This window comes from Cervus elaphus, chromosome 10 (assembly GCF_910594005.1).
Source record: "Cervus elaphus chromosome 10, mCerEla1.1, whole genome shotgun sequence".
Classification (NCBI taxonomy): domain Eukaryota; kingdom Metazoa; phylum Chordata; class Mammalia; order Artiodactyla; family Cervidae; genus Cervus; species Cervus elaphus.
This window is the reverse complement of record NC_057824.1, coordinates 16098985-16126770: the sequence shown is the minus strand read 5'-3', so window position 1 is coordinate 16126770 and position 27786 is coordinate 16098985. Positions and strand designations below refer to the sequence as shown.

The 27786-nt window shown below is 51.6% G+C and overlaps 2 protein-coding genes across 13 annotated transcripts in view; both read right to left on the bottom strand.

Moving 5' to 3' along the window:
- Positions 1 to 12402, bottom strand: part of MAPK8IP3 (mitogen-activated protein kinase 8 interacting protein 3) — a 41753-nt gene extending 29351 nt beyond the window's left edge. For 10 of the 12 annotated variants that reach the window (XM_043915860.1, XM_043915862.1, XM_043915868.1 and 7 more), the window contains exon 1: positions 11881 to 12401. In XM_043915860.1, the coding sequence (XP_043771795.1) occupies positions 11881 to 12198 (318 nt within the window). In that variant the 5' untranslated portion in view covers positions 12199 to 12401. Of the gene's footprint in view, positions 1 to 11880 lie in introns of all 12 variants that reach the window. The other 2 variants (XM_043915865.1, XM_043915866.1) reach the window with 1 other exon arrangement.
- Positions 12403 to 15261: 2859 nt separating this feature from the next.
- JPT2 (Jupiter microtubule associated homolog 2) lies at positions 15262 to 27535 on the bottom strand. The gene is made up of 5 exons (XM_043915888.1): positions 27390 to 27535; positions 25021 to 25160; positions 20674 to 20816; positions 18557 to 18602; positions 15262 to 17784 (listed from the first exon to the last, which is right to left on the bottom strand). Exons 1-5 carry the CDS (start codon positions 27518 to 27520, stop codon positions 17609 to 17611), a joined length of 636 nt encoding a protein of 211 aa, XP_043771823.1. The 5' UTR covers positions 27521 to 27535; the 3' UTR covers positions 15262 to 17608.
- Between the last annotated feature and the right edge of the window lie 251 nt (positions 27536 to 27786).

Here is a 27786-nt window from a genome sequence, read left to right as displayed (position 1 = left end):
GCAGGCTCTGGTCCCGGGGGATGGACCAGGTGGGGCCCCCCAGGACACATAGCCCGGCCACAGCCCTGATGGGAGCTGTTAAAACCTCAATTTTACTACATGGAAAATGGAAATATTAGTAACAAATTTCATTTGTAGGAAGCACACACGTCAGCTGGGTTCTGAGGACGTCAAGAGGCTTCAGGGGATGGGAATGTGAAGCAGCTTGTGGGTTCCAGGTTTCAGGTGTCTGGGGGAGTTGATGAATTCACGGTGGCCACAGCCGTATTTCCCGTAACACGTGCACTCAGCCCCTCAGCCCCACTCGGGGCCCCAGAGACGCTTCTCCCCACAGCAGCTTTGCAGAGGTCTTGTGCTGAAAAGCACTGGGGCTCCTGCCCGAAGGATGCCTCACCCAGAGCAGTGACAAAGAGGGCAGGACCGGGGAAGGCAGTGAGAAGGAAAATCTGCACTGGTGACATCACATGCAACTTAAGTGAAGTAAATGATGAAGAATATACCCGCTGCCATGAAAACGCACACAAATGGTGCAGCTGCATGAAAAACTACAATAAGCGGTTTTGAATGACTGTGGTCATGACCAGCATATGAAGAACAGACATGCCATTAACTGACTGGCAAATAAGTTTTTTAAATTGGGTAATTTTAATTCTTATTACTAAAAAGTGATATAAACATATACTTTTATAGAAAAATCATATGAGAGTGTTAAATGAACTTTTTAAAAAAAACACATAGTTCTGCTGTGCTATCAATGATTAAACAACAAAACCAAATTCTAGCATCCAGACAGCATCAGATAAAACAGGGAGACATTCTTCCAGACTCCCGTGTGCGTGTCTGTGTTGGACGGGCCGTCATTTTGTACACGGTATCTGGACCTGGCTCACTCCCTCGTTTATGCTGGCATGTCGTTCCACACTAAGAGCGGTCATCTGCCATTCCCACTTCTGACAGCTGTATGTATGTTCCCGAGGGTGAGTGTGTGCAGGGCAGAGTCTACACAACTAGCGTTGCCTCTTGCTGGACTTTCAGGTTGCTTTGCTGATGGTTTAGTCGCTTAGTCGTGTCTGACTATTGCCACCCCGTGGATTGTAGCCCACCAGGCTCTGTCCACAGCTCATCATGTCCTCTGTCCAACTTTCTGCTACAGGCCCTTACTTACAATTTGTAAGGACCTATTAGATCCATTCAACAATTTGTCTTCTATGCTGCAAGTATTTTTCCCAGGATGTACTTTGTGTGCAGTATAGAAGTTCACTTACTTCTGCACCATTTACTTAATAATTTACCCTTTCTTTAAGGCTTTGAGGGGTACTTTGTCATCTGCTAGATTCTAAGACTATTTCAGTCTATGTCTGATCCAGTAACCAAAGGTTTCCTTAAACTTGCAGTGTTATAGCATCTTTTAATGGATAATATACAGTCCACTTCTTCAGTCTTCCTTATCACTACTTTCTTGGTTATTCCCACTTGTGGGAATAATCCTTCTTGATTAAATGGAGAGTCATCCTCAATCACTTATTTATTTATTTATATACTTATTAATTTGGCTGTGCTGCATCTCATTTGGGTATTCGAGGCATCTTCGATCTTAGTTGCCACATATGGGATCTAATTCCCCAACGAGGGATGGAACCTGGGACCCTATACTGGGAGCACAGAGTTTTAGCCACTGGACCATAAGGGAAGTCCTTGCATTTACTGTGTTTATTTTTTGATTTGGACACAAATGAAACGACTTAGCACGCATTTTTTGAATCAGCATTTTACCTGCCAGAAAGCATCAGTTCTTTGGTCCTCAGGAAGGGGTCCTTGCTTTTCACGACAAAATGCTCAGGGCTGGACTTGGGAGGAAGGGAAATCTCACCCTGAGCCAGTGAAGAGCGGTGGGATGGGGCAGCAGGAAGGGGGGAGGCGGGAAGAGGGAAATTCTCCCTCCCTGTAAACAGCGCCGGTCCTGTGTCCAAATTGGAACACCAAGGTTTTACACAAAGAAGAGCACTCTGTGTGCCAATCATTTCCCTACAATTCCACCTGTATCGCATCTTGTTACCTGCATTTCATAGTTGACAGTCAGCTAAAAAGATTTTGAAGCAAAAGACGATTTAAGAGAAACCAGATTGTTAAGAGGGTCAGTGAGATGTTTCTAGATCTGTCCTGATAGGTGATCACTAAAACCCAACACAGAGGGGCTTCCCAGGTGGTGCTGGTGGTGGTTTAGTCGCTGAGTCGTGTCTGACTCTCGCAACCCCATGAACTGTAGTCTGCCAGGCTCCTCAGTCCACGGGTGGAACTGGTAGTAAAGGATTGACCTGCCAACCGGGCCACACAAGAGACACAGGTTCGATTCCTGGGTCAGGAAGATCCTCCGGAGGAGGAAGTGGCCACCTGCTCTAGTATTATTGCCTGAAAAGTTGATGAGTGAGTGAAAGCTGCTCAGTTGTGTCTGACTCTGCGACCCAGGCCAGAATACTGGAGTGGGTAGCCGTTCCCTTCTCCAGGGGATCTTCCCAACCCAGGGGTTGAACCCAGGTCTCCCCCATTGCGGGCGGATTCTTTACCAGCTGAGCCACCAGGGAAGCCCAAGAATACTGGAGTGGGTGGCCTACCCCTTCTCCAGGGGCTCTCCCTGACCCAGGAATAGAACCTGAGCCTCCTGCATTGTTTACCAGCTACCAGGGAAGCTCAGTAAGTGTTTGATTGAATAGTTCTTGATTTAAAACAAAATATTTGAGAGAAAAAAATCCAATGCAGATTGACAGCCCCCAGAGGCCTGGTCACGCCATAAATCAGCTCATCCGCTTCTCGATCACCATCGGGTGGCAGCATCTCCCCAGATGAATGAGAAGCCCCGAGAAACCCCCGGGGGACCTCTGCCGACTAGAGGGCCAGCCCTCGGCCTCTCTGCTGGGCTGGGCCAGCACCGGGACGCTGAAGGTCCTTGGCGGGTCGACGACCACCACACTTGGCATTGTGGAGGAGCCATTCCTTGCCCACTGCCTTGGAGGTCAGCCTGGAACCAGACAGAGCTGACTAGGGGCACCTCGGGGGCTCTGCGCCCACGAAAGCATCACACACACAACATGCTGCTCTAAGCTTGAAAGATGTCCTCTTTCTTCTTCTGAAAAAACTCTTACATTATTACAGTAATTTTAGTTAATGAAGAGGCAAGCTATCTCTTTAACTCTAACGGAAGATTCAACATCACCTTCGTCAAATATTATGAGGGATAAATAATGTGAAGGACTAGTGCCTGGCCAAGACTAAACAGGTACTGAGTCTTTACTTTGTATGAGGAACCGCTCGGGATGAGACTTGGGATGAAGTAAGAATCCCCTGCACAAATGGGGTGCAGCTGGTGGGATAAAGTAGGGGCTTTGAGGCTGATGGTGAAGTGAGTGTGGACAAGTGGTTGAAAATCACAGTTCTCTAGAATGAGCGGAGGCAGCTAGGGGAGGCGGGGAGAGGGGTCAGGAAGGAACTCTACTAACGGGGTCAAAGTCACAAAAAGTGCAATAGGTGTTCTCAAGGAAGCAGAACATACTTTTATTTATAGATCGTTTTATTTATTTTACTGATTTTTAAAACATTGATTTTTATTTATCTGGCTGCGCTGGGTGTGGCACACGGGCTCTTCGATCTTCATCTCTGTATGCAGGATCTTTAGTTGTGGCATCTGGTTCCCTGACGGGGGATCAAGCCTGGGCCCCTGCATCGGGAGCGGGGAGTCTTAGCCAGTGGACCACCAGGGAAGTCTCTTGGTGCAGCTATTCAATCTTTGCTTTGTGTGAGCAACCCTCAGGGCTAGACTTGGGATGAAGTAAGACAAATGAGAAGCAATTGGTGGAATGAAGCAGGGGCTTCGAGGCTGGGGGTGAAGTGAGTGAGGAAAGGAGATAGCAGCTGGGGGAGGCGGGGCAAGGGGTCAGGAGGGAACTCTGTTAACTGGGTTAAAGTCACAAAGATTCAATAGATGTTTTCAAGGAAGCAGAACATATTTGTATTTACAGATCATTTATTTTAAAAAAATATTTATTTATTTGGCAGAACTGGGTCTCAGTTGCAGCACACAGGATCTTTAGTTGCAGCATTCGGAGGCTAGTTCCCTAAGCAGGAATCGAACCCAGGCCCCCTGCATTGAGAGCTCGGAGTCTTAGCCACTGGACCATCTGGGAAGTCCTAGATCATTTGCTAAAGATTTAAGAGAGTCAAGAATTTTCAGGGGTGGGGCACAGGGTAAGTTAGTTCTATAAACAAGTCTTCCGTAAGAAAGCTAAACATTTTTCCATTTATTGAATATGGCCATTTCAATTTATCCAATATGAATGGGAATGAGAGGAATAAAAGTCTTAATTGACAGCATTTGGGTTGAGTGGGTCGGCCTGGTGCTGGATGGTGAAAGAGAATGAATCTCTCGTCTGAGACATGGTTCACACGTGGCATGTCCTCAGGACACCCCCAGAAGGCTTGGCCAGAGCCAAGTGAAAAAGACACACACCAATGACATGTGTCAATTACACGCAGCACAGACCTGAGTTTGTTTGGAAATGTCATCTGTCCAACCAAGACTATTCCAAGTGTCACTTAGCACCTAGTAACACACAGAGGTTCAAAAACATCTCATAAGAAATCTTTTGGCCCCAAAGAGCAACGACGAACAACAGACAGTTGAGGAAAAGGCATCAGGGTGATTTAACCTGGAATGCTGAGCTGGAAAACCCCTGATTCCCATGTCTAAATACCAATTTACCACTCAATTCCCTTTGTAGCTTTTGTTTCTAAGATATACTTTCCCCTCCCTCCCACTAAAAAAAAAAATGGCTCTGTTTTAAAATTAAATTAAGCTTTAGTTTTTGGAATTTGCTTTTTGGTGAATTTCAAGGTACATACTGAAGTAATCTGAGGGTGTGGGCTCTTGTAAAATCCAGGAATCAAGGAAGCTTTTCTCAGTGTCCCATGGGTCGAGAGCATTTTTCCCAGTCTATACATAAAATCCAACTTAAGGAGTAAACTGACTGCTCATGTCAAATACAAAATTAAGACAACAGAAGCCAGCACCCCCAATTTCAGAACACGAGAGACATTACTAGGCAATCACTCCTTGTAGCACGGTCATTAGAATTCTGGTAACATTCACAACAGAGGGTTATTTTACTTAAAGGCAAAGTAAATTAAGACATTAACTCCAATCCTTCCCTCTTATATATGTCCTTTAGGCCAGGGTCACACACAGGAGATAATCCAATTCTGACTGAATTGAAATATACTCAACAGGAATCAAAGATTTTGTTCTTTTGCATGTAATTCCTTCCTGAGGGTGAGGTGCAGAGTGCACTTCCAAAAGATAAAGCCTCTTCTGGGGTGTCTGATCTCAGGCAGGCAGAGCAGTGCAGGCTCTGTGCCGGGGGAGACCCCTCTCCAGACGACGGTGAGTGCCCACTGCTGTCAGTGACTTCTGTCACAATCTAGTATTTACCGGATGCTCACTGACGTGATGAACTTGTGAGACCTCACACCTCAGAGGTTTTTCCCAGGCTTTCTTCCCATATCCCTCCACTGCTACCATTTGCGTCTAAAATGCAGTGTGGGCGGGTGGGAGAGAGGGAGGGAGGGCACGTCTGCATTCAAGCTTCAGATACACGTCTGCAATCAGGCTGGGCTTCCCAGGTGGCGCCGGTGGTAAAGAACCTGCCTGCTAATACGGGAGACATAAGAGACGCAGATTCGATCCCTGGGTCGGAAGCTCCCCTGGCAGAGGGCGTGGCAACCCACTCCAGTATTCTTGCCAGGATAATCCCATGGGCAGAGGAGTTATGGACAGAGGAGTTTGGTGGGCTATAGCCCATAGGGTTGCACAGAGTTGGACATGACTGAGGTGACTTAACACGCATGCACCCTGCTATCAGGCCAGTGGAAAGGAACCCAAGCACTAGGTTGGATTCATTTCAGAAAAAGCAAAGATTCTTCATTGAGGCTAAAGGGACCACTGGGTCAGCATCTGCCTGAGAGGAATCCCAACAAATGGCATTGGTTTAATTCACACAGATTTTCAAGAGCTGGTAAGACAGACAGGAAAGATGTGTGTGTGTGTGTGAAATCTACAACACTTTAACACATTATATACTTATTTAAGTATTTTATGTTAAATACTAATACATACTTTACACGTTGAAATCCATATTCCATTTCTTTACTATATATGACATGGTTGGTACCAGAAGAAGGAAATGAAAAGGAAGATAAGATGAAAACTAAGTGTCTGGGCCTGGGAGAAACTTCCCGGGGAGAAGTTCCTCTCCAGTATGTTGTGCTCTCTGAAGCGTTCTGAGCAGTTTACACAAACTGCAACTTCCTAACCTGCTCGGCTTTTACCTCCCTCTCACTCAGCCCAACGGGACAGACCAAAGGACGCGGTCTTGCGTTCGGAAGTGCACACTACAAGCCCGAGGTCTCACGCTGGGAGACCCGCCCGGATCTGGGTCCAATTTGCTGGGGGAGGGGGCTCTAAGGGGCCACACGGGGTCAAGGGGGAGGAGCCCCAGCTGCAGCTGAGCGGAAGGAGGGCCTCCAGGGCGCTGGAGCAGAGGCAGGGCTGGGGGCCCACTGCTGCTGAAGATCAAAATCCAAGCGCCCTGACCCTGTCTCACAAGCTGCCGCTGGAGCCGTGCTCTGCCAAACCTGGTGCTCCCAAAGCTCTCGACCATGAGGGGCTCAGCAAAGGTCACTGACTTATGACTGCACGGCTCTGGGTGTTGGCGAATGTTTCCTTCCATGGGGGGTGAGCCTTCCCTGCCCTGGTGAAAGGGACACCCTCCTGGGACACCCTGCCAGCTACTAGCGCATTCTAACCGCTCAGTTCTCCTGCCCGTCTTCCAGAGGGGACTGATCGACACCCCACAGCGGGCTGTACTTGGCAAGGACGGGACAAATGAAAGAAGGACCACAACCTGGGTGAACCTCACGTTGTTACGCCCATGAGAGAAGTCTGTCCAGACAAGAACACATACTGCAGGATTCCGTTTGAACAAAGTTCTAGAAAGTGCACATGAATCTACAGTGACAGAGAGCAGGCCGTGGTCACCTGGGGAGCGGGGAGAGACCATGGGGGCAGGGGCGCAGGAAACTTTGGGGACGGTGGAGGTCAGCGTCATCTTGACTGTGAGGATGGTTTCTCGGGTGTAGACGTGTCAAAAGTCCCCAAACCGCACACTAAACATTACAGTTTAGTGCTCTGACCTCACAAAGAACAGAACAGAAGGCGGGGCTCCAAGGTCTAACCGTGAGCTGTGTGCACAGGCTGCTTTCGAGGTGCTGGGGATTCCCTCCAGACCTCTCCTCAGCCTCTTGAGAATTTCATCACCTCTCTGCTGTTTCCTAAATAGCTAGAATACCCTTTTTTTTTCTTTTTTTTCCTCATTAATATTTTCTTCTGTTCTCCTGTTTCAAAACCCGCTACACTTTGGGGTCTCCTCTCTTTGTAGAACATGTTCACTGAAGGAAAAACACTCCCCCTTTTAAGTCCCCTCCTTTCTTACCAGAGGCTATGAAACAAGTCACAGAATTTTTCCTGCCTGCCCTTACAGCTGAGCCACACCATCCACGGCTGCGCTGCCCAGTTCCCCGGTTCAGCCACGTGTGGCTATTGAAACTTAAAATTACATAAAAATAATAAAAACTCATCCTCAGGCACCTGAGCCACACGTGAAAAGTGTGTGGTCCTGTGTGGACACACACAGCAGAAATTTTCGTCCTCACGCAGAGCTGTGTCACAGACGGATGGACGGATGGCTGAAAACCACAGACAGTGGCCTTGCCCTCCAGGAACCAGACGGCTCAGCACGGGGCAGGAGCAGAGGAGAGCCGCGTTCCTGCCTCGGGCGCACACGCAGGGGCAGCTGGCATCTCTGTGGGACCCGACCTTCGGGCAGGAAGGACCAGAAGGGCACTGCCCCTGGTTGAGCAGGAAGCAGAGACTCTCTGCCCTGCGGGGCCTGCTTGTTTCCATGTTTAGGGAGAGTCTGGTGTGACTGTAGAGCTCTACTGGACCAATATTTAGAGGCGACCATGCAAGGCAACTCCAGGCACCAAATCTTAATGGCTTCCTCTAGTAAAAGCTAAGAACTGAAAAATAACTGCTTTAACACGACAACATGGCAGAAGAAGAAACTGCTCACCTGTCCAAGCAGTGGTGAGTATACTGTCTGTAATGTGGCACGCAGAAAGAAAACCTCCTGATTCAGTATATAAATTCACTTATGAAAAAATGCCAAGTGAGCCTCACTGTAGAGTCGGATGATGGCTTCTGCCCCCTCCAGCTTCATGCTGTACAAATAACTCTCAGTGAAAAGCCTTGCTTTTGTACAAGGTGATTCGACACACAGTTTTGGATAGAAATAAACTTCCTAGCTTATAAATGCTGAGCAAACACCCACTGCCCCATCTCACCGCACTGGAGTCCCTGATGAGGAGGAGGGGGTGTGTCAGTAGTAGTTTCTTTAGGGCCAAGAAGATTTTCAGGCAGAGGAAGGCTAATAAAACCACACCTTGTCTCTCGGACACTTTGCCCTTCTGTAAGCCAGCACTTGAGCACTGCGCTGCCCAGGATCAGAGACAACACGGCCTCGGCCCGAGCCTCCCTGCGGCCACCGTGGGCAGCGCTGCCTGGGCCGCCCACTTGCTCCCGGCCGTCCTGATCAGATGCCTGTTTCCAACCTTCTTTCCCATTGAGAAAGAACTCAGTGGGTTTTAAACACGTTGTATGGGACGCAGATTCAGCATTTTTAAGATCTCTGTAGAGGTTTCAGAAGCCAGCAGCATCCATTTGGCCCTGCAAGTCTGAGCGGGACTCGCTGGCCCTGATGACAAGGACAAAACCCTCACAGTCAGAGACCGTGGCGCCCCACGCTGGCCAGCCGAGGCCACCCCGTTAAGGTGCTCTTCCCTGACTCGGCTAGATCGGCCTTGCCGCAATTCTCCAGGCAAACAACAGCCCATCATGGGACTTGGCACCTGAGATGAAAGCAATGTGCCACCTCTGGCAACCCACTGGCTTTACAGGGGGTGCCGTGTGGCCAGGGCAGCCAGAAAGGGGGAGATGGATTGCAGGGTGTGTGGCTCCCAGAGGCGAGGCTGGCACTCCAGAGCCTGCAGAATCTGGGCTGGGGCCCCTCCCAGGCCCCACCATCTCTAGCTACCGTCACTCCCGTGGATGAGCCACCTGGGGGCCAGAACATACTCGCCATCTCTCACTGCGGCTTTTATGGTCAAGAAGTGTGGGGCAGGGGCGTCTGCCCTGCTTCAGGCTCCCTCTAACTCTGCAGATTCCGTGTGCTCGGAAGGCTGCAGCGGCTCAGGTTACCCGGCTCTGACTAAGCCTTCCTGAGCAGGGTGACCCCAGAGCAGGAGCCACTCTGCATCACACACGCGCCTGCAGCCGGGGCTGGGCCGGCTCCCGGGTCTCAGGCCCTCATCTCTGCTCTCAGGCCCCGTCTGCAAAAAGAAGCCAGGCCACCATGTATACTGGTCTTTTCTGTCTGCTGGATTTAGTAAATGAGCTCAAGTGCAAAAATGGTTACAGCGTTTGGCCCCCGCCCCCTTTTTAAAGATTTTTTGACCTGGATGGTTTTTTAGTCTTTTGAATTTGTTACAATATTGTCTGCTCTATGTCTGTTTCTTAGCAGCTAGGCATGTGGGATCTTAGCCTCCCAACCAGGGATCAAACCGGCGCCCCCTGCACTGGAAGGCCAAGTCCCAACCACTGGACCACCAGGGAAGTCCCTGGCCCTTTTCTTGGTTGTAATCTCACATGAAGTCTCTCCAAGGGCACATCCTAAGTGTCAGATCACAGCCTGCGTGCCCACCAGCCAAACGCTCCTGCGCTCTGTGGCCCTGCTCAGCATCTCTTAATGGCGGGGGCGGGGTGGGGCTCGGCCGCCAGGGCACTCTCCCCAGGCCGCCCGTGCACCCGGCTCTCAGTCCAGGGGCAGCAGCGGGAAGGCCAGAAGCACTCTCGTCATGGCTACACTTGAACTGAGCACAGCAGAGCAGGGGCCTCAGCCACACAGAGCTAATTGTTAGGCTAGAACGTTAGGATTCTCAACCTGACAATTGTCCATCTTTCTCCTTTTAGTTTCTTCTCTTCCACTATATTGACCACACAGATACAGGACAAAAGAAAACAAACCTACTCAAAACCTCAGTGAGGCATCAAATGGCGGCTGAGAGCAGTCAGAGAAGTGGGCGGTGCTGCCCAGCATGAGGCAGCCACTGGCCCAAGGCTAGTGAGGGGAGCCCCAGCGCTCCAGCCTGGGGGTGCAGCTCTGTGCCCTCCCACAGCAGCATGACATGGAAGGAAGTCAAGGGTCAGGGCAGACTTGGTCCTGGCCTGGTTCTTCTAGACCATGTGACCTTGGCCCACCCCCAGTCCAGGCCAGTTCTTTCCCCAGTAAATGCCTAGGGCCACTCTGAACTCTAGGATTCCACAAGCTCTTGCACCCCCTTAAGTCGAGAGTCCTAAATCAGTTCTGGTGGAACCTGGCACCCCTATCAATAGGCAATCGCCTTTTGACAGATGGATGGAAAACCCAGGAGCAAAATAAGCCACTGTAAGTAGGGACAACACAAGGCGTGGTGGAATTTTATAAACATGCTTTAAACCAAACGAAGAGGACATAAACTGCCCTGCCTTCAGAAAACGCCAAGATACTGAAGCAATCTTCCATTTCAATACTAAAATAAAAAACATGTTAACCCAAATTAATTAAAAAGAAATTTAACTCATTTAATAAGAAACTTCCTATTCATAAGGCAAAGAGCATCACCTAGTGCCTGGAACATCAGAACGTCAGGGTTTAGAGATCACCCAGGGCAGCCGACTCATATGACTGATGGAAAATCAAAATCTGGAAGAGGGGCAGGCGACATGGACAAGGTCACAGACGCAAAGTAGGAAGGAGAACCCGGGGCCCCCGAATCCACCTGGCTCTGCCAATGGGGCTAAGTATTTCATAGTGAATGAATGAAGGTAAGAGGTGTTCCCTGCAATGCATGACTCTTCTAACCGGTTCACAAGTAAGTGAGCTCCAGGCTATGGAGGTATCTGAGAGGACGACTGAATACTTCAAAATTCTACTTTTATCTTCTCAGAAGCCACAGTGAAATTTCTCAGCCTTTCCCACATAAGCTGACTATCTTCCCAATGGAGGAAACCACAGAACAGAGCACTCGCCTCCAGAAACCTGGAGTCTTTCGTCTGATGCAAGAAAAGCAACCTAACCATAGCTTTGGTTATGTGTTTACGTCAGTCACCAAATTCACCCAAGTCACCGACCCTCAAAACACTGGGTCAGAGAGGCATGGAAAAGATCCGACAACACCTCTTCTGGCCGCAGATCCCTAAGACCATAAATCCCCTTCCTGGAAGGGTTTAGAATTGCAGCAACCAGAAGTAGTAACTGCGGTCTTGAACACGTTTGCGCAAAACACACACACAAAAGCAAAAAGAACTGGCGTCTGCAATGAGAGGGGGATATAGAGGAGGCCCGGGAAGGTTTAGGTTGTAAGGTCCCCCAGGGACGCCAGGGATTCAGGGCTGGGGCTCCCGGCTGGAGCAGCCTGCCAAGAGGAAGGGGGAGCCAGGGCTCACCCCCGGGTCGGGCTCACTCCCCCGTCGGGCTCATCCCGGGGTCGGGCTCATCCCGGGGTCGGGCCCACCTCCCGGTCGGGATCACCCCCGGGTCGGGCTCGGGGCTCGGGGGCACTGGTGGGCTGGGCGGGGCGGGAGCTGGGGCCCGCGCAGGGCGGGGGCTGAGGGCGGGTCCCCGGGCGGGGCGGGGCGGGGGTCCCCGGGCGGGGCCCCGGCGCGACCGGCCCACGCACCTCCTCGGCCTGCTTGCGCAGCGCCTTCTCCCGCTCGTACTGGGTGAGCAGCTGCTCGTTGTCCTCGCGCAGCAGCTCCAGCTCCACCTCGTGCTCCTGGTTCTCGCTGAGCACCGAGTCGAGGTTCTCGAGAACGTTCACCACGAGAGGCATCAGTTCCTTGACCACCTCCTCGTCGTAGCAGTGGATGAGGCGCTCGAACTCGCGGTAGATGGAGCCCGCCAGGCCCGACACCCGCTCCGACATCACCGAGCCCGAGCAGTAGTCGTCCTGGTAGACGACCACGCCGCCGCCCTCGTCCATCTGGATCTCCATCATCGTGGCCACCGCAGCCGCCAGCGCGGCCCGCTGTCCGCCGGCGCGCCCGCCCGCCCCGGCTGCCCGTGGTCCGCAGGCCGCGGCCCTTCGTCGCCGCCGCAGCCGCTGTCGCCTCAGGGATCAGCCGCCGCCGCTGATGCTGATGCTGTGCCCGTCACTCAGCTGCCGGAAGTCCCGCCGCCCGGAAGTCCCGCCCGCCAGACTACGGGGGCGGAGCCCACCGGGGCCCCGCGGCGCTGCGCCGCTAGGGGTCGCAGGGGCCGTGACGTAGGAGGAAGCCCGTCTCCGGGCCGGAAGCTCGGTCGAGCGGGCCAGGGAGCATTTCTCGTCACGCGTCCTCCCGCGTCCGCGATGCCGGCGTGGACTTTTACGAAGTGACGGCGTCTGTCCGAAGACTATCTATAAATGACCCTGTACGGTTTAGGGACTTAGCGAGCGGCCGTGTGCCCATGGGCGGTATCCTCGCGCGCCCCTCCCTCCCCTGAGGTGCTCGCAGTGCGGGCCTGGTCGCTGTGGACTTGGCTTGGAGCTCCACTGCACAGCAGTGCGTGCTCAGAGTAGGCTCTCCGAACTCCCTCCCCAGGGCCCGCGCCTTCCCGTGTTCCCTCTGCAAGTTGACCGGCTCGTCCCTAAATCCAGTAACAAAGTCTCATTTAGTTAACTTCTGTGTCCTGATATTGTGTAACTTCTTCAGATTTCCTAGTTTCACTTGAGCTGTGTAACCTAACTCCTACACCGAGTTTTTAATTTCAGCGGCTTTTTGGGGGTTGCGGGACACGTGGGACCTCCTTAGTTCCCCTGACCAGGGATGGCACTTGTGCCTCTTGCAGTGATGTCGGGAAGTCCCTCAACGGTTAAATTTCCATTTGTCCTGCTTGACTAATTCTACCAGTTTTTATAGGTTCTTATTTCTTCCACTTTTAGCCACTTGATTTGCATTTTCTTCCACTGTCATCTGAGATCGTGAACCTAAGACATACACTTTCAGCTTTGGGGACCACACAGATGGTGTGAATCCTGATCAGAAACCCATGAGTGGCAGCTTAGTGCCAACAGAAATGCTTTTTATCCCTGTCCTTCCTGATGCAGCGCTTCAAAGTGAGGTCCTACTAACCTGATTGCACTAATGAACGTTCCTGCGGATCTGGCCCTAAATACTGTTGCACATTGTTCCCCTTGCTCTATGGGTGCTCACCCACCCCACAGAGAAACGGTTGGCGCTTTCAGTCTCACATTCAGCCTGCCTGGGGTTTGATCTGGCCAACTGGAAAACTGAGCCTGAAACAATTACCAACCTACTAGGAACATTAGGAAGACCATGAAAGGGGTTTAGTATCATCTCTAGCAAATAGTAAGCATGCAATAAATATAGACTTGTTTTATTTTCTCAAAATGATAAGCCAGGACAGATGAAATGTTTCTTCTGGTGAACAAGTTACAGAGGAAGGTTGTGAATGTTTGGGGGAATGTCTGAGATTTCTGCCCTAGCCTTCTCCTGGAAACTTAGGCTCTTTGGAATTACAGCAGCCACCACTACAACAGTGAGAGGCCAAATGAGTTGGCATCAACTTTATTAAGGTTTCACAACATGTTTGGGCAGATTTATTACTTGAAATTGGTTAGAGAAAATGAAGTTTTAACAAAATGATATGCTGGATAATTCTTGATGCTTACTGAAGAATAACTAGCACACTCTGAGAGCTCAAGCTAACTGAATTAGAACTTGCTTCCTTTCAGATTTGTAAAGATAATTTGCTATTCAGCCTTTTCTTTTTCTCATTTTAAGTCCCTAAAATCTAAGATGTTTGGACACACAGGTTTCAAAAGTTCTACTTTAATTTCTAAGTATTCATCCCAAATGCCTGCTAGTCACTTAGGTCCCTGTAATGTCCCTCATTTCTTCCTAAGCTGAAGTTTAGATAGCACTTTGCAGTCACACATGTAACAGGAAATTTCATTCCTGAGCTCCAAGAATGCTAAGGATTAAGAATATAACAAAAGTTCAGAAGAAATGAACAGGATAACACGGGAGGAGACAGACATCCTTGCAGGGTTCGACTCACAAAGATGTTAGCACAAGTTTCACTCTGTCAAAAGAGCCAGTATGTTTCTAGATAAGGCACAGAACTGAAGAGGGAACCCTTAGGTATTTTTCATTTCTGCCCCATAACATAGGGGAGCCACCTTGGTCCTCTGACTCAGTCACTGCCTGGCCTCTGGAGACAAACAGGCTGTCACACTCACTGAGGCCAAGACCTCAGTGCTTGTCTGCGGCCGGAGCAGCTGCTACAAGTAGGTGCCAGTGCCCCATCCAATCCTGGGAGCACACGCTGCACTCTCAGAAACATTTTCAGATGAACAAGTGAAGACAGTGCCAGGTCACCTATGTTGGGTTTCTCTCCTAAGTGCTGTCAGGGTAGTTGGCCCTGAGGCAGCAGGCAGAATGCAGTGAAGTTTCTTCTAGGGGGCTTCCCAGGCAGGCTGTCTGAGTAGCTCCATTACCCGCAATCCACTTAATGCACGTAAGGATATTAAGTGTGCTTGCAGGACATATGAAAACGGCTAATACATAGAAAGGAAAAACAATCTATAGGGCGCGAATCTATAGGCAGATTCTAATAGGTCAGCACTTCATCTATTCATGGCCAGGCTTCAGGGCAGTTTCAAAGTCAACTCAGAGGCAAGTTCTGCAGGAAAATGAGTGGTGTTAAGAGAAAAAAGAATCATTACCTTCAATTTACAGAAACTAAAAAGAACACTGCCACATTCCCATCCATTCTTTTAGAAGCTAAGTTTTTGGTTTTCAAATGAAAAAACCTTGAATCCATAAACTTTCAGAAGATTAATTTGGGCATCCTCTGGCTTAAAAAAAAAAAAATAAAAAGGCAAACCCCTTCAACCAATGAAGAGCTGTGAGGAAAGGAGCAGAGTTCAGGCTCTGGAGAATGGACGCAGAGGGAACACGTGAGCACATAAGACCGTCTGCCCGCCCGCCCGCCTGCCCACCCTCACGTGGACACACATATACACTGTGCACATGACCAACAGGCAAAGACTCTTGAGTACATGATTGCTAAGTTTAATTCAAAAGCTACACCCACTCCTGCCTTGTAAAAATAATAGGCTCCTCTCAAGGTTACATTGTGACGTGAGCACAGGTTTGTTGTTTCCAATGACAGCTTTACAAAAAAGTTGGCACTAAATGCATGTAAAAAAAGTTTGAAGGCTTAATAAAAACACAGACCAGTAATTTCTCAATGTAGCTTGGAGGCTGAGAAAAGGATGCAGAGAGTTAATGAACCTCCCAAACATAGGCAATCCCCAATGTACAGAGCATTTTCCAAATACAAATGGCCTCTCCCATCAGTTTCAAAGGAGCAAAGTTTTCTGCGGCTCCTCCCATGACCAGACCATCCCAGGTCCCTCAACCCAGGCCCATGGCCCCAAGGAAGGAAAGGAAGAGGGAAACAGGACGAGAGTAAGGCAACGCGGTCCTGCTGTGTTGGGCTCTGCCCTGGTGGTGATCTCCTCCCCCAACCCCCACTCAGCCTTGGTTCCCAGCTCTGCCCCAAAGTCCCCACCAGGGGACCGATTTAAAAAGCTCTTCCCCTCGTGCAGCTGACAGTAAGGCCGAAGTCCTGAGGGCCAGCAGCATGTCAGGGTCTTCTTGACCATCCAATATGGAATCCACAAATCGTTTTCTTGTATGTTAAAGAACACAACAAAACGGTTATAAATAGTTCACGCCTACTTTTGGAACATCTCATTGTAACTTGTGTAAGTCAGTGTGTTTGAGCTTAATAGCTAATCACCAGTTATGTCCGTTTTTAATGGGGGAAAAATGCTCTGAATTCCAGACAACTTTCTTATAAACGACCACTTGAAGGCTGGAGGGAGACAGGAGGCGCTTGAGAGAATCACATGGAATAAGTCTCTCAGCTCCAAAGTCAGCAGGTGGACAGGAGCGGGTCTTTGGTTGGCAAGCACCGTGCAGACCCCCAGTGCTGGTGGAGGGTGTGGAGCCTGGCGGGGAGCTCCCACAGGCACTGGAGTGTTCAGGCCACTACACGCGTGGCCACACTGTAGTGATGAAGATGTTTCTAGCACCTGTATGAACTTAGTGGGCACTCGTACCCATAGTTCCCCCCGACAAACTGTTGGTCTCCCGTGACTGTAGTATAGGTACTGACACTGTAGCCCTTTAGAGGCGCAATGGGAGAAACTTCCATCTGACAGACTCACGACTCTTGCCAGTCTGGTATCTCTGCTGGCAAATACCATGGAATGAGCCAGTTGAGAATGTACTGCCAAACTATTTAATCTCCTGGCCTAAGGTCTCTTCGTCTTGTCTGGAAACTGAATGTGGCCCAGAGGTTCTGCAAAGCTTTAGAAAGGGTGCCCTAAGAAAACTCTCCCTCCTCTTTGGTGTACCTGAGCGACAGACTTTTTTCTAGAAAGGTGTCAGAAAGACTAGAGTCAACAGTTACTGAAGTAAAGCTGGCACTTGAGAACAGGTCTTGAGCTATTACCAAAGAAGCCAAACCTAAGAACCCAGGGTTCTCAGGCATCTATGCTTCCCACTGTCAGCAGGAATATAAAGGAGGACACAGAAACAGTTTAAACAACACCAGTACCTGGATATGTCTGGGTAGTTTTAAAGTCCTGTAGAAGGTAGTGGTCTTGCCGACAGGAAGTGTCGCTGGTGAAGGGAGCAGTCCACATCACTGGTGAGGAGTAAAGGCCCAGACTTAAGGCTGATGAGGATAAAAGGAACAACTCACAAGCAAGACTGCCTGTAAAGTCGAGTCTAAACCAGTCTCTCGTGGACAAAAAGCAGAGATTCCTATGTTAAGACCTGGCCGAGGTTTGAGAGGGCAGAAGCAGGGTGCAAGATCTCTCCATAAAGCATATGACGGAACACAGCATTTTGGTTTTCTGTTGACAGCTGCTGAGGAAAAGCAACCAAGACGTTTCAAGAAAATCTCTGGAATGGAGGTGAGAAACAGTGGGGCCGAACAAGTCCCTGGAATGGCTCCTCTGTCCCACAGCAGCGGACCTGTGGTTTTGGTTTTCTCTCAAAGGTTTTAAGCTCTGCTACTATGTTAGTGATTCCTAGATACCCAATTAGCAAACACACCGAGGACGTGAGACCCCACTTCTCGGGGGCACCTGGCCTGGCCCCACTCCCCTCCCACCCACCCGGGAGCTCCTCTCACACCAGGGCCCCATCTCCTCCCTTGGAGTCCAGAAGGTGGGTCCTCATCTTGAGACGGCCGTGAAGTGGGTAGTAGCCTCAGGTGTCCACCGGAGAGACCCTCTCCCCACCCTGCTCCTTCAGGCTAAAGGAACTACACTATTTGAAATCCTATCTCTGGAGTTTCTTGTCTGGCTATGGGACGCGGCAGGCCTCTTAGTAGAAGGAGATGCTGGACTTGCCTCCAGGCGGGTTCAGGACTTTGTTGTGGGAGCGAGGCCGGGGACCCAGCCGGGGTTCGTGGCTGTCGACGGTGGGCGCCGGCTCCTGGACGCGGGCTGCTTCTCTCGGGCCGCTGGGCTCGCCCGGCTCTTGTCTGGGTGAGGCACTGGCTGCAGGATAGAGTCAGCACAGGGCCCGTCAGAGGCTGCCCGCCAGCCGGTGGGCAAGCCGCACACGCAAACCGAAGTCTGCGGCCTGGAGCGGCGCGCACGGGCGTGGTGTCAGGGCAGGTCAGCACAGAAGGCCCTGAGCCACGCTCGGGGGAACCCTTAAGGGTCGTCTCCACGCTGCTGGCTGGCCTCCCTGCTGCTCCATACCACCGCAAGTCTGAAGAGAAAACCTCAGAGCGAGTGAGAAGGGCGGGGAGCTCTTCCTAAGTGGAGGGCCCAGGCAGGATTCCCTGGACTTCCTGGCTGACCCCGTTCCCACCTCTTCATCATCAACTGAAGGCAGTAATCAGCGCCCAGTCAGGTCGGGCACTCGGGGATGAGCAGGCAGCCCACCGTGGGGTGACCTGAGGAGGCCGCCCCCCACCACGCAGCCCTGCAGCACCCCCCCCACCCGCTGCCAGTGCAGCCTCTGGTCAGAGTTCATTGAAGGCTATGGACTACTGCCATTCACTATACAAGATCAGCTTCTAGAAGACGATGCTGTGGCCTGAGGCCGACTGACCAGCATGGACAAGAGGTACAGAAAAGCCAGTGGGAATGCTGTCACTGAGTAACTGAGCCCATTTCCCCTGCCTCTTTCCTATACAAAACCCGCCCACGGTCACAACTCTGCCGTCTTCATCAGCGGGCGTGCTGGGGCACGGGGACCCCTCTCGGTCCAGCAGTGACCCGCAGAGCTGAGCCCCGGGGAAGGGACGGACAGTGAGCTCACCTCTGAGGTCTGGTGTGTCCTCTCCCTCACACAGGAGCATGTGGTCCTGCAACAAGGCAAACCCAGGTCAATCCACTGCTCGGACACTTGCGGCCTTGCTCAGGTGGATGAGGAGAAAGGTGTGGGTGACCCGGGTCTACTTTTATCTTTAAAAAGTGTCTATTTGGACAGTTTTAACCAGAAACAAAGCCTCAGGAAGAGCCTGTGAGCCCCCAGGTAACCCTGCTCCACAGCCAGTGACACCAGCCCGCCTCCACTCTGGCCTCAGCCACACTCCTACGAGCTTCCAGACCCCGCCCCCTCACGGGCTGATTGGAAAGCAAATCCCGTATTTCACTGATCCATAAATGTTTCAAGATGCAGCTCTTTGAACTGCAAAAATTAATGACTCCGTAAACGTCTCACACAGGGTGGTTTAACCTCAGGAGGCGCTCCCACTGGCGGCCCACCCGTGCGTCAGAGCCCCACTCCTCCCTGCGGCTGAGCCGTCCCCAGCACATGCGCAGCGCAGCACATCTGGCTCGCCCGGTCACCTGGTGATGGGACAGCGGGGCTGGACCCACCCTCTGGTCACTGAGGACAATGCCATTAAAACAGGTCTCCCCAGATAGGTTTGCTTTGTTTTCACAACTGAGGTTATATACCTAAAACTGCTGGTTCATATAGTAAAATTCTGTGTTCTAACTTCTTCAGAAACCACCAAACTGTTTTCTACAGTGGCTGCACCATTATGCATTCCCAAGAGCAGTGTCAGAGGGTTCTCATTTCTCCATGTCCTCACCATTCCTTACTTTGTCTTTTTGATAACAGCCATCCCAGTACGTGTGATGTGGTATCTCGCTGTGATTCTGATTTGCATCTCCCTACCGATCATGTGCTGACTGACCATTTGGATGTCTTCTTTAGAGAAATGTCTATCATATTCTTTGCTCCCTCCCTTTTTTGGTTTTGAAATTTTTATTTTTAAAAATTTATTTTCTTCAAGTATAGTTAATTTCCAATGCTGTATTAATTTCTGCTATACGGCAGAGTGATTCAATTATACATACATACATACATTCCTCTTCATATGCTTTTCCATTGCGGTTCATCACAGGTTATTGAGTATAGTTCCTTGTGCTACACAGCAGGGCCTTGTTTAACCATCATATATAAAATAGTTCACATCTGCCAACCCCAGATTTCCATTTCATCTCTCCCCCTTGCCTTTACCCATCTTTGAATGTGTCTGTTATTTTGTTGTTGAACTGTAGGGGTTCTTTACATATTCTGCAACCATCAATCTTTGAAAAGATATTCACATTGTTTCCTATATTCTGCGTTACTCTGATTGAATCCCTGTGGCATCAATAGGAGGTTTGGTGGGATTCAGGTTTGGTTGTTTTGACAAGAATTCAAAGGTGACCCGTGATGAACTTCTAGCACGAAGCCCGTCATTTCTGGAGGTGTCCTGTTCTCTGATGTATGAGCAGCCACTGATGATCGCCGCCTAGACCTACAATTTCATTACAAGCTTGCAAAATGGTAATTTCTGAATTCTGTAATTCACTCGTCATTTGTGGGCTGGAATACCATGAGGAAACTTCCCCTCAGCAGCTGTCATCCTGAGGTACATATAGTTCATGAAGAAACACTGGCTAAGTAAGTGCCTGATTCTATCCGTCAGCAGTTTTCCAGATGGACATTCTCCAAAGGGGACAAACTAGATTTTTAAAAATAGTAGCGGGAACCCATAAATTCTAAGTATCTGGTGAATTTTAATCCAATGTAGCTACTCTACTTATTGACTGATGACAACAGTGAAGCGTTGCTGAGAGGTAAGCGCCCCCGTTTTAAGTTCAGTTTTGTCAGTCCCCTCAGCAGCTCTTGGTGGCCTGCCTGCAGTGGGCCACCCCTGCCACAGCATCCCCCAGGGCTCGTCATCACGAGGCTGGAACACACTCCCCGATGACTCAGGGCAGCGCTGATGACTAATGGCTGCAGCCAGGAAAAGCAATGTCACCCGCCTTGTCTCCTCCTAACGCACGCCATACCTGCTCGGAACCTTTTTAGACAAGTGCCTGGCGCCAGCCCTGCCTCTCTCACCCTTAGGTCTGCTCCCTGAGTGTAGGCCGTACCTTGGGTTTGTTCGGGTGTGCTGTGGGTGAGGCAGCAGCGACGGGGGACCCGAAAATGTCACTGGTCTTGCCCCCCGGTGGGTTCAGACGCGGTCGAGTCTGCACAGGCCCCGATTCGTCAAATATACCGCTTCCTTTTCCCCCTGCAGAAACAAGCAGAGTGATGAGCAGCCCTGAATACCCACCCAACCTCTCCAGGCTGGTCACTTCAGAGACCTCCCCTCATGGCGACCAGTCCTGAGTTCAGGCTGAGGGTGAGGTGACTGGGTTGACAAGGGATCCTGAAAGACCCACATCACACCCAGCCCCTTCTCATGTCCGGGTGGGCCTTCATCACTGGACCTGAACTGCACTGGGCTGGCTGCTAGGGGCAAGACGGGCAGGTGGTCTAAAACAGCATTTTCCCCTCAAGAGTGGCCTTAACCCTGAACTTTTCAGATTTTTCTGCTCAAGAATCTTCTGCATTAAACCCAGAAAAGTTCTTTCATACATTAAAGGCAAACAGCTGCTAACTTTTGAGGTGAGACGGATAGAACTGAATTAACATGCCCTGTTCAAGGCAAAACTGTAATTTAGAAAACATTTATTAGTCATTCTCCTGACCTCAATCTGGCTGGAACTTCCAGTGACAATTAGATATGCCAGTGAATTACAGATATTTAACATCTTTGCTGCCGAACAGAAACAATTTGACAAGTTACTTTGAAAATATGCATCTCGGAAGTTAGTTCTTATAAGCTGGTGGCTGAGGCATAGACATGGGACATAAATGCTGACATTAAACAGAAAGACTCTAGCACATGGCGCCGGCCAATCACCCCTGCAATCAGCGAACACCAGCGCCTCCCTTCCACCGAGTCCTGAGCTAAGATTTATAATCTCACAGGAGAAAGAAGGCGCATTCCACACGCAGCTGAGACCAGACACAAGTTAACCCGGCCCCTCTGTGCCCCATGTTCCTCAGCCTCAGAGTGGTGGTAATAAAGGCCCCTCCCGCATCAAGGCGCCGAAGAGAGGAGTCATGACTCACTACCGCTCTTGTGTGTCCAACACTCACGACAATGCTGGAACATAAATGCTCAGTGAGCGTTTGCTGAAGAAGCATCCCCCGGACACACTGCTCAGTGAAAACGGCGCAAGACAGTATGGACGGCACACGGCTTCCGTACTGCAGATGGAAGGGTGTTCTCAAACATCTGGATCTCCATTACTCCACCCCCGGCCAAGGGCCCCAGCCCCCCAGAAATGCAGTGGCAGTGGTGGTGTGGGAGCTTAGGATTCTAAATGTGCTCATTTTTACAGCAGTGTTCTTTGTTGACTGCCTCCAAGAAGTTAAAATTTACAGTCACGTCTTGGCTGTAATGACGCACACAGACAGGTCAGGGGCGAGCAGCAGAGCTCTGAGGACAGAACCCAGCCTGAGAACCCTTTCTCGGGTGGGAGAAGCTTAGAGAACAGGTGGGTCTGACCCCAGGAAAAGACACACATCCACGTCACATCAGGCTGATCACAAGCCTTCCAGTCCCAGCCACAGTCCCCGGGCTGGGTCCTGCTCAGCCACTGACCATCTGTAGGATAGCACCTGGCTGGACTGGGCGGAGGAGGGCCTGGAGAGGAAGCTCCCAGACATGCTGCTGTTACTGACAGGGTGTCGTCAGCAAAAACATCCAGGCCCCAAAGTGCGGAGAAGCTGCTGCCCAAGGCCACCTCCCGAATGCCTGTTACCAAGCTGTTGCTGGTCACGCTTAAGTAAATTTTAAGATGTGTGTTCAGCTTATTTTAAAATGCGAGACAAAAATAAAAGTAACTCAATCTGAAGGTTTTGGCTAAAACCACTGCTCATTTAAAGACATTTAAAAAACTGTGAAACATGACAGAGAAATTCCTGAGACACAAACAAAGCAAACATTCCAGCAATGATCACAGGTGAGCGTGGGTTAGTCTGACAGGACGCTGCCAGCCCCCAGAAACCCGGGTTCCCTCCTCTTCACCTTCGTCAACAACACACTCGAAAAACACCAGAGTTCTGTTTTGAACTTTATGAAAAGTAATCACACTGTGTGTCTACTACTCAACCCTTTACCTGAAAGATGAAGTGCGCTTTGAAGGTGGAAAAGATGCTCAACTCACTCATAATGAGAGAAAAATAAATCCAAGATACACTTTTTAGAGACCCAAATCTCAGGAAACACGACCCCGTGCTGGTGGAGTGTGGGAGGCAGACGCTGCTGACGCCCTGGAGTACGTGTCTGAAGACCAGGCGAAACACCAGCATTTTATACTGACCTGGCAATGCCGTTTCAGAAGTCAGCCCCATCTGAGTATTTGGAGGTAAGCTGGGAGTTAGGAAAACCTATATCCAAAGGCGAGTTCTGCCGCCAGTGAGCTGCAGGCCCAGACTGGCCGGTGGACCTGAGCCTCAGCTCCCCTGAAGAGGGGGTCACATATCTCCCCAGGCTGTGGAGATGGCCAACACCCCACACAGGCCCTGCAAACACCAAACAGTCTGCCCACGTCCATCCCCACCTTAAGGTCTAAACCAGGAGAGCAGGTGACACACGGTACCAATCAGCCCGGGTCCACGTCCAGGGACAGCCGGCAGTGGGGCCCCTCCTCCGCATGCGCTTGGTCGGCGGGGGGGGCCTCCCCAGAGTCCACTGGCTGAGTGCTGGGCAGGATGCGCCTGCCGGTTTCCTTCCGAGCTGCCCATGAGACTTCATCACAGGTGATTTTCTCCCTTTGCTCCTTCCTATCTTTCTTTTTAAAACATGTTTCTCCATGTTAATTCATTCACCAGTTAAAATGAGCTTCTGGGTGATGGGAGGAGGCAGGAGGGGATTCCAGCATTTGTTAACTGCTCAGCTCTCATCTCAGAGCCCCTGGCAGGACAGAAAACAAACCCCAAAAAACAGGACCGCCAGGAGCAGAGGTTTCAGCACAGGGTGCCCCCAGGCTGTTGTTACACTTTGGTTTTCTAACTCTCTAGTTGAGTAGGGGGCCAGGCTGCCAAGGGGCCACAGATTTTCGAGAGCCTGGCAAAGCAGAACCACCCCATCTGGCATACTTCCTGGAGAACCTAGAGCCCCAGAGACAGCTGCAGACGCCACGGCGCTAAGCCCTGGCAGCCGGCATGCCCATCCCCAGGCGCCCCCTGTTTGAGTCTACCTGCTATAGCACTTGGTTGGTACAAAGGATGCGCAGGGCTGAGCACTCGGGCTCTGCACCCACCAACTGGGTGCAGGAGAATGTTACTCTGTGAGAACCACCTGCTTCTTGGGCTTCCCTGGTGGTGCAGTGGATGAGACTCCACCTGCCGATGCAGGAGACACGGGTTCAGTCCCTGGTCCAGAGGGTTTGAGATGATGCCACAGAGCAACTAGGCCCATGCCCCACAGCTACTGAGCTGCTGCTCCAGAACCCAGGAGCCACAGCTACTGAGGCTCGCGCATCCTCGAGCTTGTGCTCTGCAACCAGAAGCCATGTGCAGCTAGGAAGGCTCAGCATGGCCAAAAATAAAAACCCAACAAGACCACCTGCTTCTCTGCCATAACTAAATGCAAAGATACTGCGAACCTCCACCCCACCTGACCACTGAAAACCACACGAAAATCCAGCTTTTGCATCCATTGCTTTAGTTCCTCCAGGTCTGTGAAGCGATATTTGTACTCAACATCGGGACAGGGTAGGGAGCAGTCCCAGCTCTGATTCTGTTTGACTTCATCATTTGTCTGAAATACTGACTTCTGTGTTGCATCTCAGGATGGTACAAACGTTGCTTTTCCTGCGTGGACACAGATGGGGAAAGCCCCTCAGGTAACTACCACTGTGTGGTTACTCTGCTGGACCGTCCATCAGCCAAGACAAAGGCTCTTCTGAGATTCCTCCCACTGGAGCCACTAAAAGGTGTGTCAGGACTGTGAAGCCACAGGGCTGCAGGCCAGGCTGAGCCGTCCTTTTTATTTAGTTTCAGTCCTGCTCACAATCTGATTAAAAATACTCTGAACACACAACTTGCAGGCAAGTTCAAGAATCTGAAGGAGTCCACCAGCCAATGTGGGGAGCCTCCCCAGTGGGAAGCAGAACCCCACCATGTGCCTGTGTGCCCTGCTCGGCGCCTGCACATGGCCAGTATCTGTTCACAGTTAGGGGCAAGTCCAGGACGACCTGGAGGACACAGAGTTTAAGTCAGGATCAAACTTCCCTTCCTCTCCAGGACTCTGACGGCAGGGGACATGCCACACCAGAAAACATTGGAAAGGACTGATATAAAGGAGAGATTTTTTTAATCAAAAGAGCAGCATAAAAGAAAACAGTAGAGGCCAGAGGATTAGAGTCACAGGCCCGTACCAGGGGGGTTGGTCCTCTTGGGTATGTTCTGAGGTGCTTCGGTTGGTCCAAAAATATTAGAAGCCATCCTGTCCGGCCTGCGTGGAGGTGCGGCTTCCTCTGGACGATCGCCTGGCTCTCCTCCCGGAGGCTTTGCGGCCCTGCAAGCAGAGAGGGTGTGAGGGACTGATGGCGGCTGGCCCGGGCACCATCGTCCAGGGCTGGGGCAGACATCTGTGGAGGGGCGCGACGCGCTCATAGCCAGCCGGCAAACCTCCCCACCTGCCCATGAGTTCCCATAAAGGTTTTCTCTGCACAACTTGGTTCTGCCAAGACCTCCAGAGTTGTGCATGCTCTCAAGTTACTGCTGGGACCTCTCATCAATAAAATTAAGTTTCCCTGAAACAAGCAAATGGAGCCAGTTCAGCAGAGTTTCACCGTCATTTTAATTAGCAGACAGTAGTGCTGGGCATGTGACAACACAGTGCAAGTGGACCACGGCAGAGGCAGGGACCATAACACTGATGCTTGGCTGGAGGGGCCCGTGCTCATCAAGGCCCACCCCCCCACCCCCAACAGCCTATCCCCATGTCCCATAGCAGCTACCAGGACCGGTGGTTCAGAGTCAAGCTGCAATACAGACTTGGATTAAATTCTTTACAAATGTACACCCTACAGCTTAAAAGACCTCAGGTTAACAATGGCTGAAGCATTGCTTTTAAAATCCCTTTAACACCAGATAATCCCTTAGCAAGAAAACAAAAGCAGGGCTTTAAGACGGAAATCTGACCTAGTCCTCTTAACAGCCACCACTTGATTCCCTTCCTTTAACATGGCCTCAAAACCCGCAGCTGCTAACGGATCCCAAACATGCATGCTTAGTGGCTCAGTCGTGTCCGACTCTTTGCAACCCCATGGACTGTAACCCACCAGGCTCCTCTGACCATAGGATTCTCTGGGCAAGAATACTGGAGTGGGTGGCCATGCCCTCCTCCAGGGGAATCTATCCAGACCCAGGGATCAAACCTGCTTCTCTTGCGTCTCCTGCATTGGCAGGCAGGTTCTTCACCACTAGCGCCACCTGGGAAGCACCACCCCAAGCAGAGGCTCCCGATTAATCACCCAATTAAGAAGGTGTCTTTTCCTTCTCCAGCATCCTACAAGGAAAAACTTTCCCCTCATCTTCTCAAAACAACTTAACACTCCAGAGAAGTGAGGTATCAGGTGAGAGCACGTGCTCTCACACAGCTTGGAAGCCAGCCCAGGGGCAGTGGTCCTTGTGGCGCGTCCTCGCTAACTGCACCAGTGTTTTGCAGGGCACCCAGTGCCAGGCCATGTAAACAAAGACAGAGTGTCCTTAGTGCACACAACTGAGAAAGTCCTGGGAGGCAGCCCTCGGCCAGCTGGTGCGGATGCTGAACAGCGGTTTTCAGGGCCAGAAACTTGATTCAATATGAGCACTCCAAGATAAACTTCCAGTCCTGTATCAGCACCGACCCAGACAGGAGGGATAAGTGGTCACTGTTACAGGGGCTAGGGGCTAATGACTGATGATTTGGCCAGGAGTACTACTGAATACTGACCTGACTCCCTCAAATTTGCAGTGATCTTAGCAGCTGAAACAATCCTTTCATTCTATGTACTGTTTACCTCCACAGATGCCACACTCCTCTGCTCTTATTGCCCGACCAGGCCAGAGAAAGGGCTCACAGTATAGGAAACTTTCAGGCAGCGGGAGAACCAGCTCGACCTCGCGGCAGACTCCCCCTACGGCAGGACACCTCCAGCCCGGGCAACTCTACGTTACTCCCAGCACCCAGTGCTCCCCAAGTTAGAAAGCGAGCCAGCGCGCGCTGCGTGTTCCTGATCGTTTAAGCCCAGTCGGTCTGCTCTGTCACTCGCTGTCCCGCCTGTTTCCTGGTCAGTAAAGTGGGGGAGGGCGACTCCTGGGTCTCGGGCTGCGGGGTTAGCGGGGAGAGCATCCCCTTGCTCCGGGGCTGCGGAGTTAAGAGGCGAGGGTGTCGCCTGGCTCCTCGACTGCGGGATTCTGGGAAAAGGGCGCCGCTGGCTCCCGTCTGCGGGCTCCCAAGAAGGGACTTCGCCTTGAGGCCCGTCCGCTCGCGCACACGCCACAGGGCACCAGGGTCCCGGCCGCGCCGCCACGCCCGCCCCCCGCTAAAGACCGCTCTGCCGGCGTCTGCGGCGCCCCAGCCCAGGGAGCGGCGCGTGCTGGGGCGGAGGGCGCGGGGAGGCGCACCTCAGGCCTCCCGGGGCCGCAGCCGCGCCCACCTCCCTCACCCCGCCGCGGAGGCCCCGGCTCTGTGAGCTCACCGCGGCCGCCCCGCCGCCCGCACGCCCTCCACATGACCGTGCCCACACCCGCGCCGCACCTGGGGCCGGCACGGCCACCCTCGCTGTCCGGTGCCCGGAACATGTCGCCCGCCACCCCGAGCCACCAGTCCGCCGCGCCGTCCTTCCCGCCCGGCCCCGCGCGGTCAAAGGCCCGGCCTCTCGTCCCCATTGGGCATCCCCGACATCAGTCAAGCAGCAGCAGCCTATCGCGGCGTCGGGCTCCGCCTCATGAGACGAAGGCTCGCAGAAGCCCGCGCCAGACACACAGACGATTGGTGAAAGTAGATGTCGCTCACAGGGCCGGACGCCACCATTGGATAGCAAGCCGAAGGGGAGAGCCGAGGTGGGCGGGGTCGGACGCTATCCGGGCACCTTGCCAATACTCCCCGCAGCACCCGGCGGCCTCTAGCCCGACGGCCAACCCAACCCACAGGG

What these genes read in the sequence shown, in the direction of transcription:
- JPT2 (XM_043915888.1), bottom strand. Translation starts at nt 27,520, where the DNA reads ATGGGGACGAGAGGCCGGGCCTTTGACCGCGCGGGGCCGGGCGGGAAG. An exon ending in GGTGGCCGTGCCGGCCCCAG is followed by an intron (nt 25,161 to 27,389) that starts GTGCGGCGCGGG and finishes CTCTGCTTGCAG; the next exon opens with GGCCGCAAAGCCTCCGGGAG. An exon ending in CACACCCGAACAAACCCAAG is followed by an intron (nt 18,603 to 20,673) that starts GTACGGCCTACA and finishes GCCTTGTTGCAG; the next exon opens with GACCACATGCTCCTGTGTGA.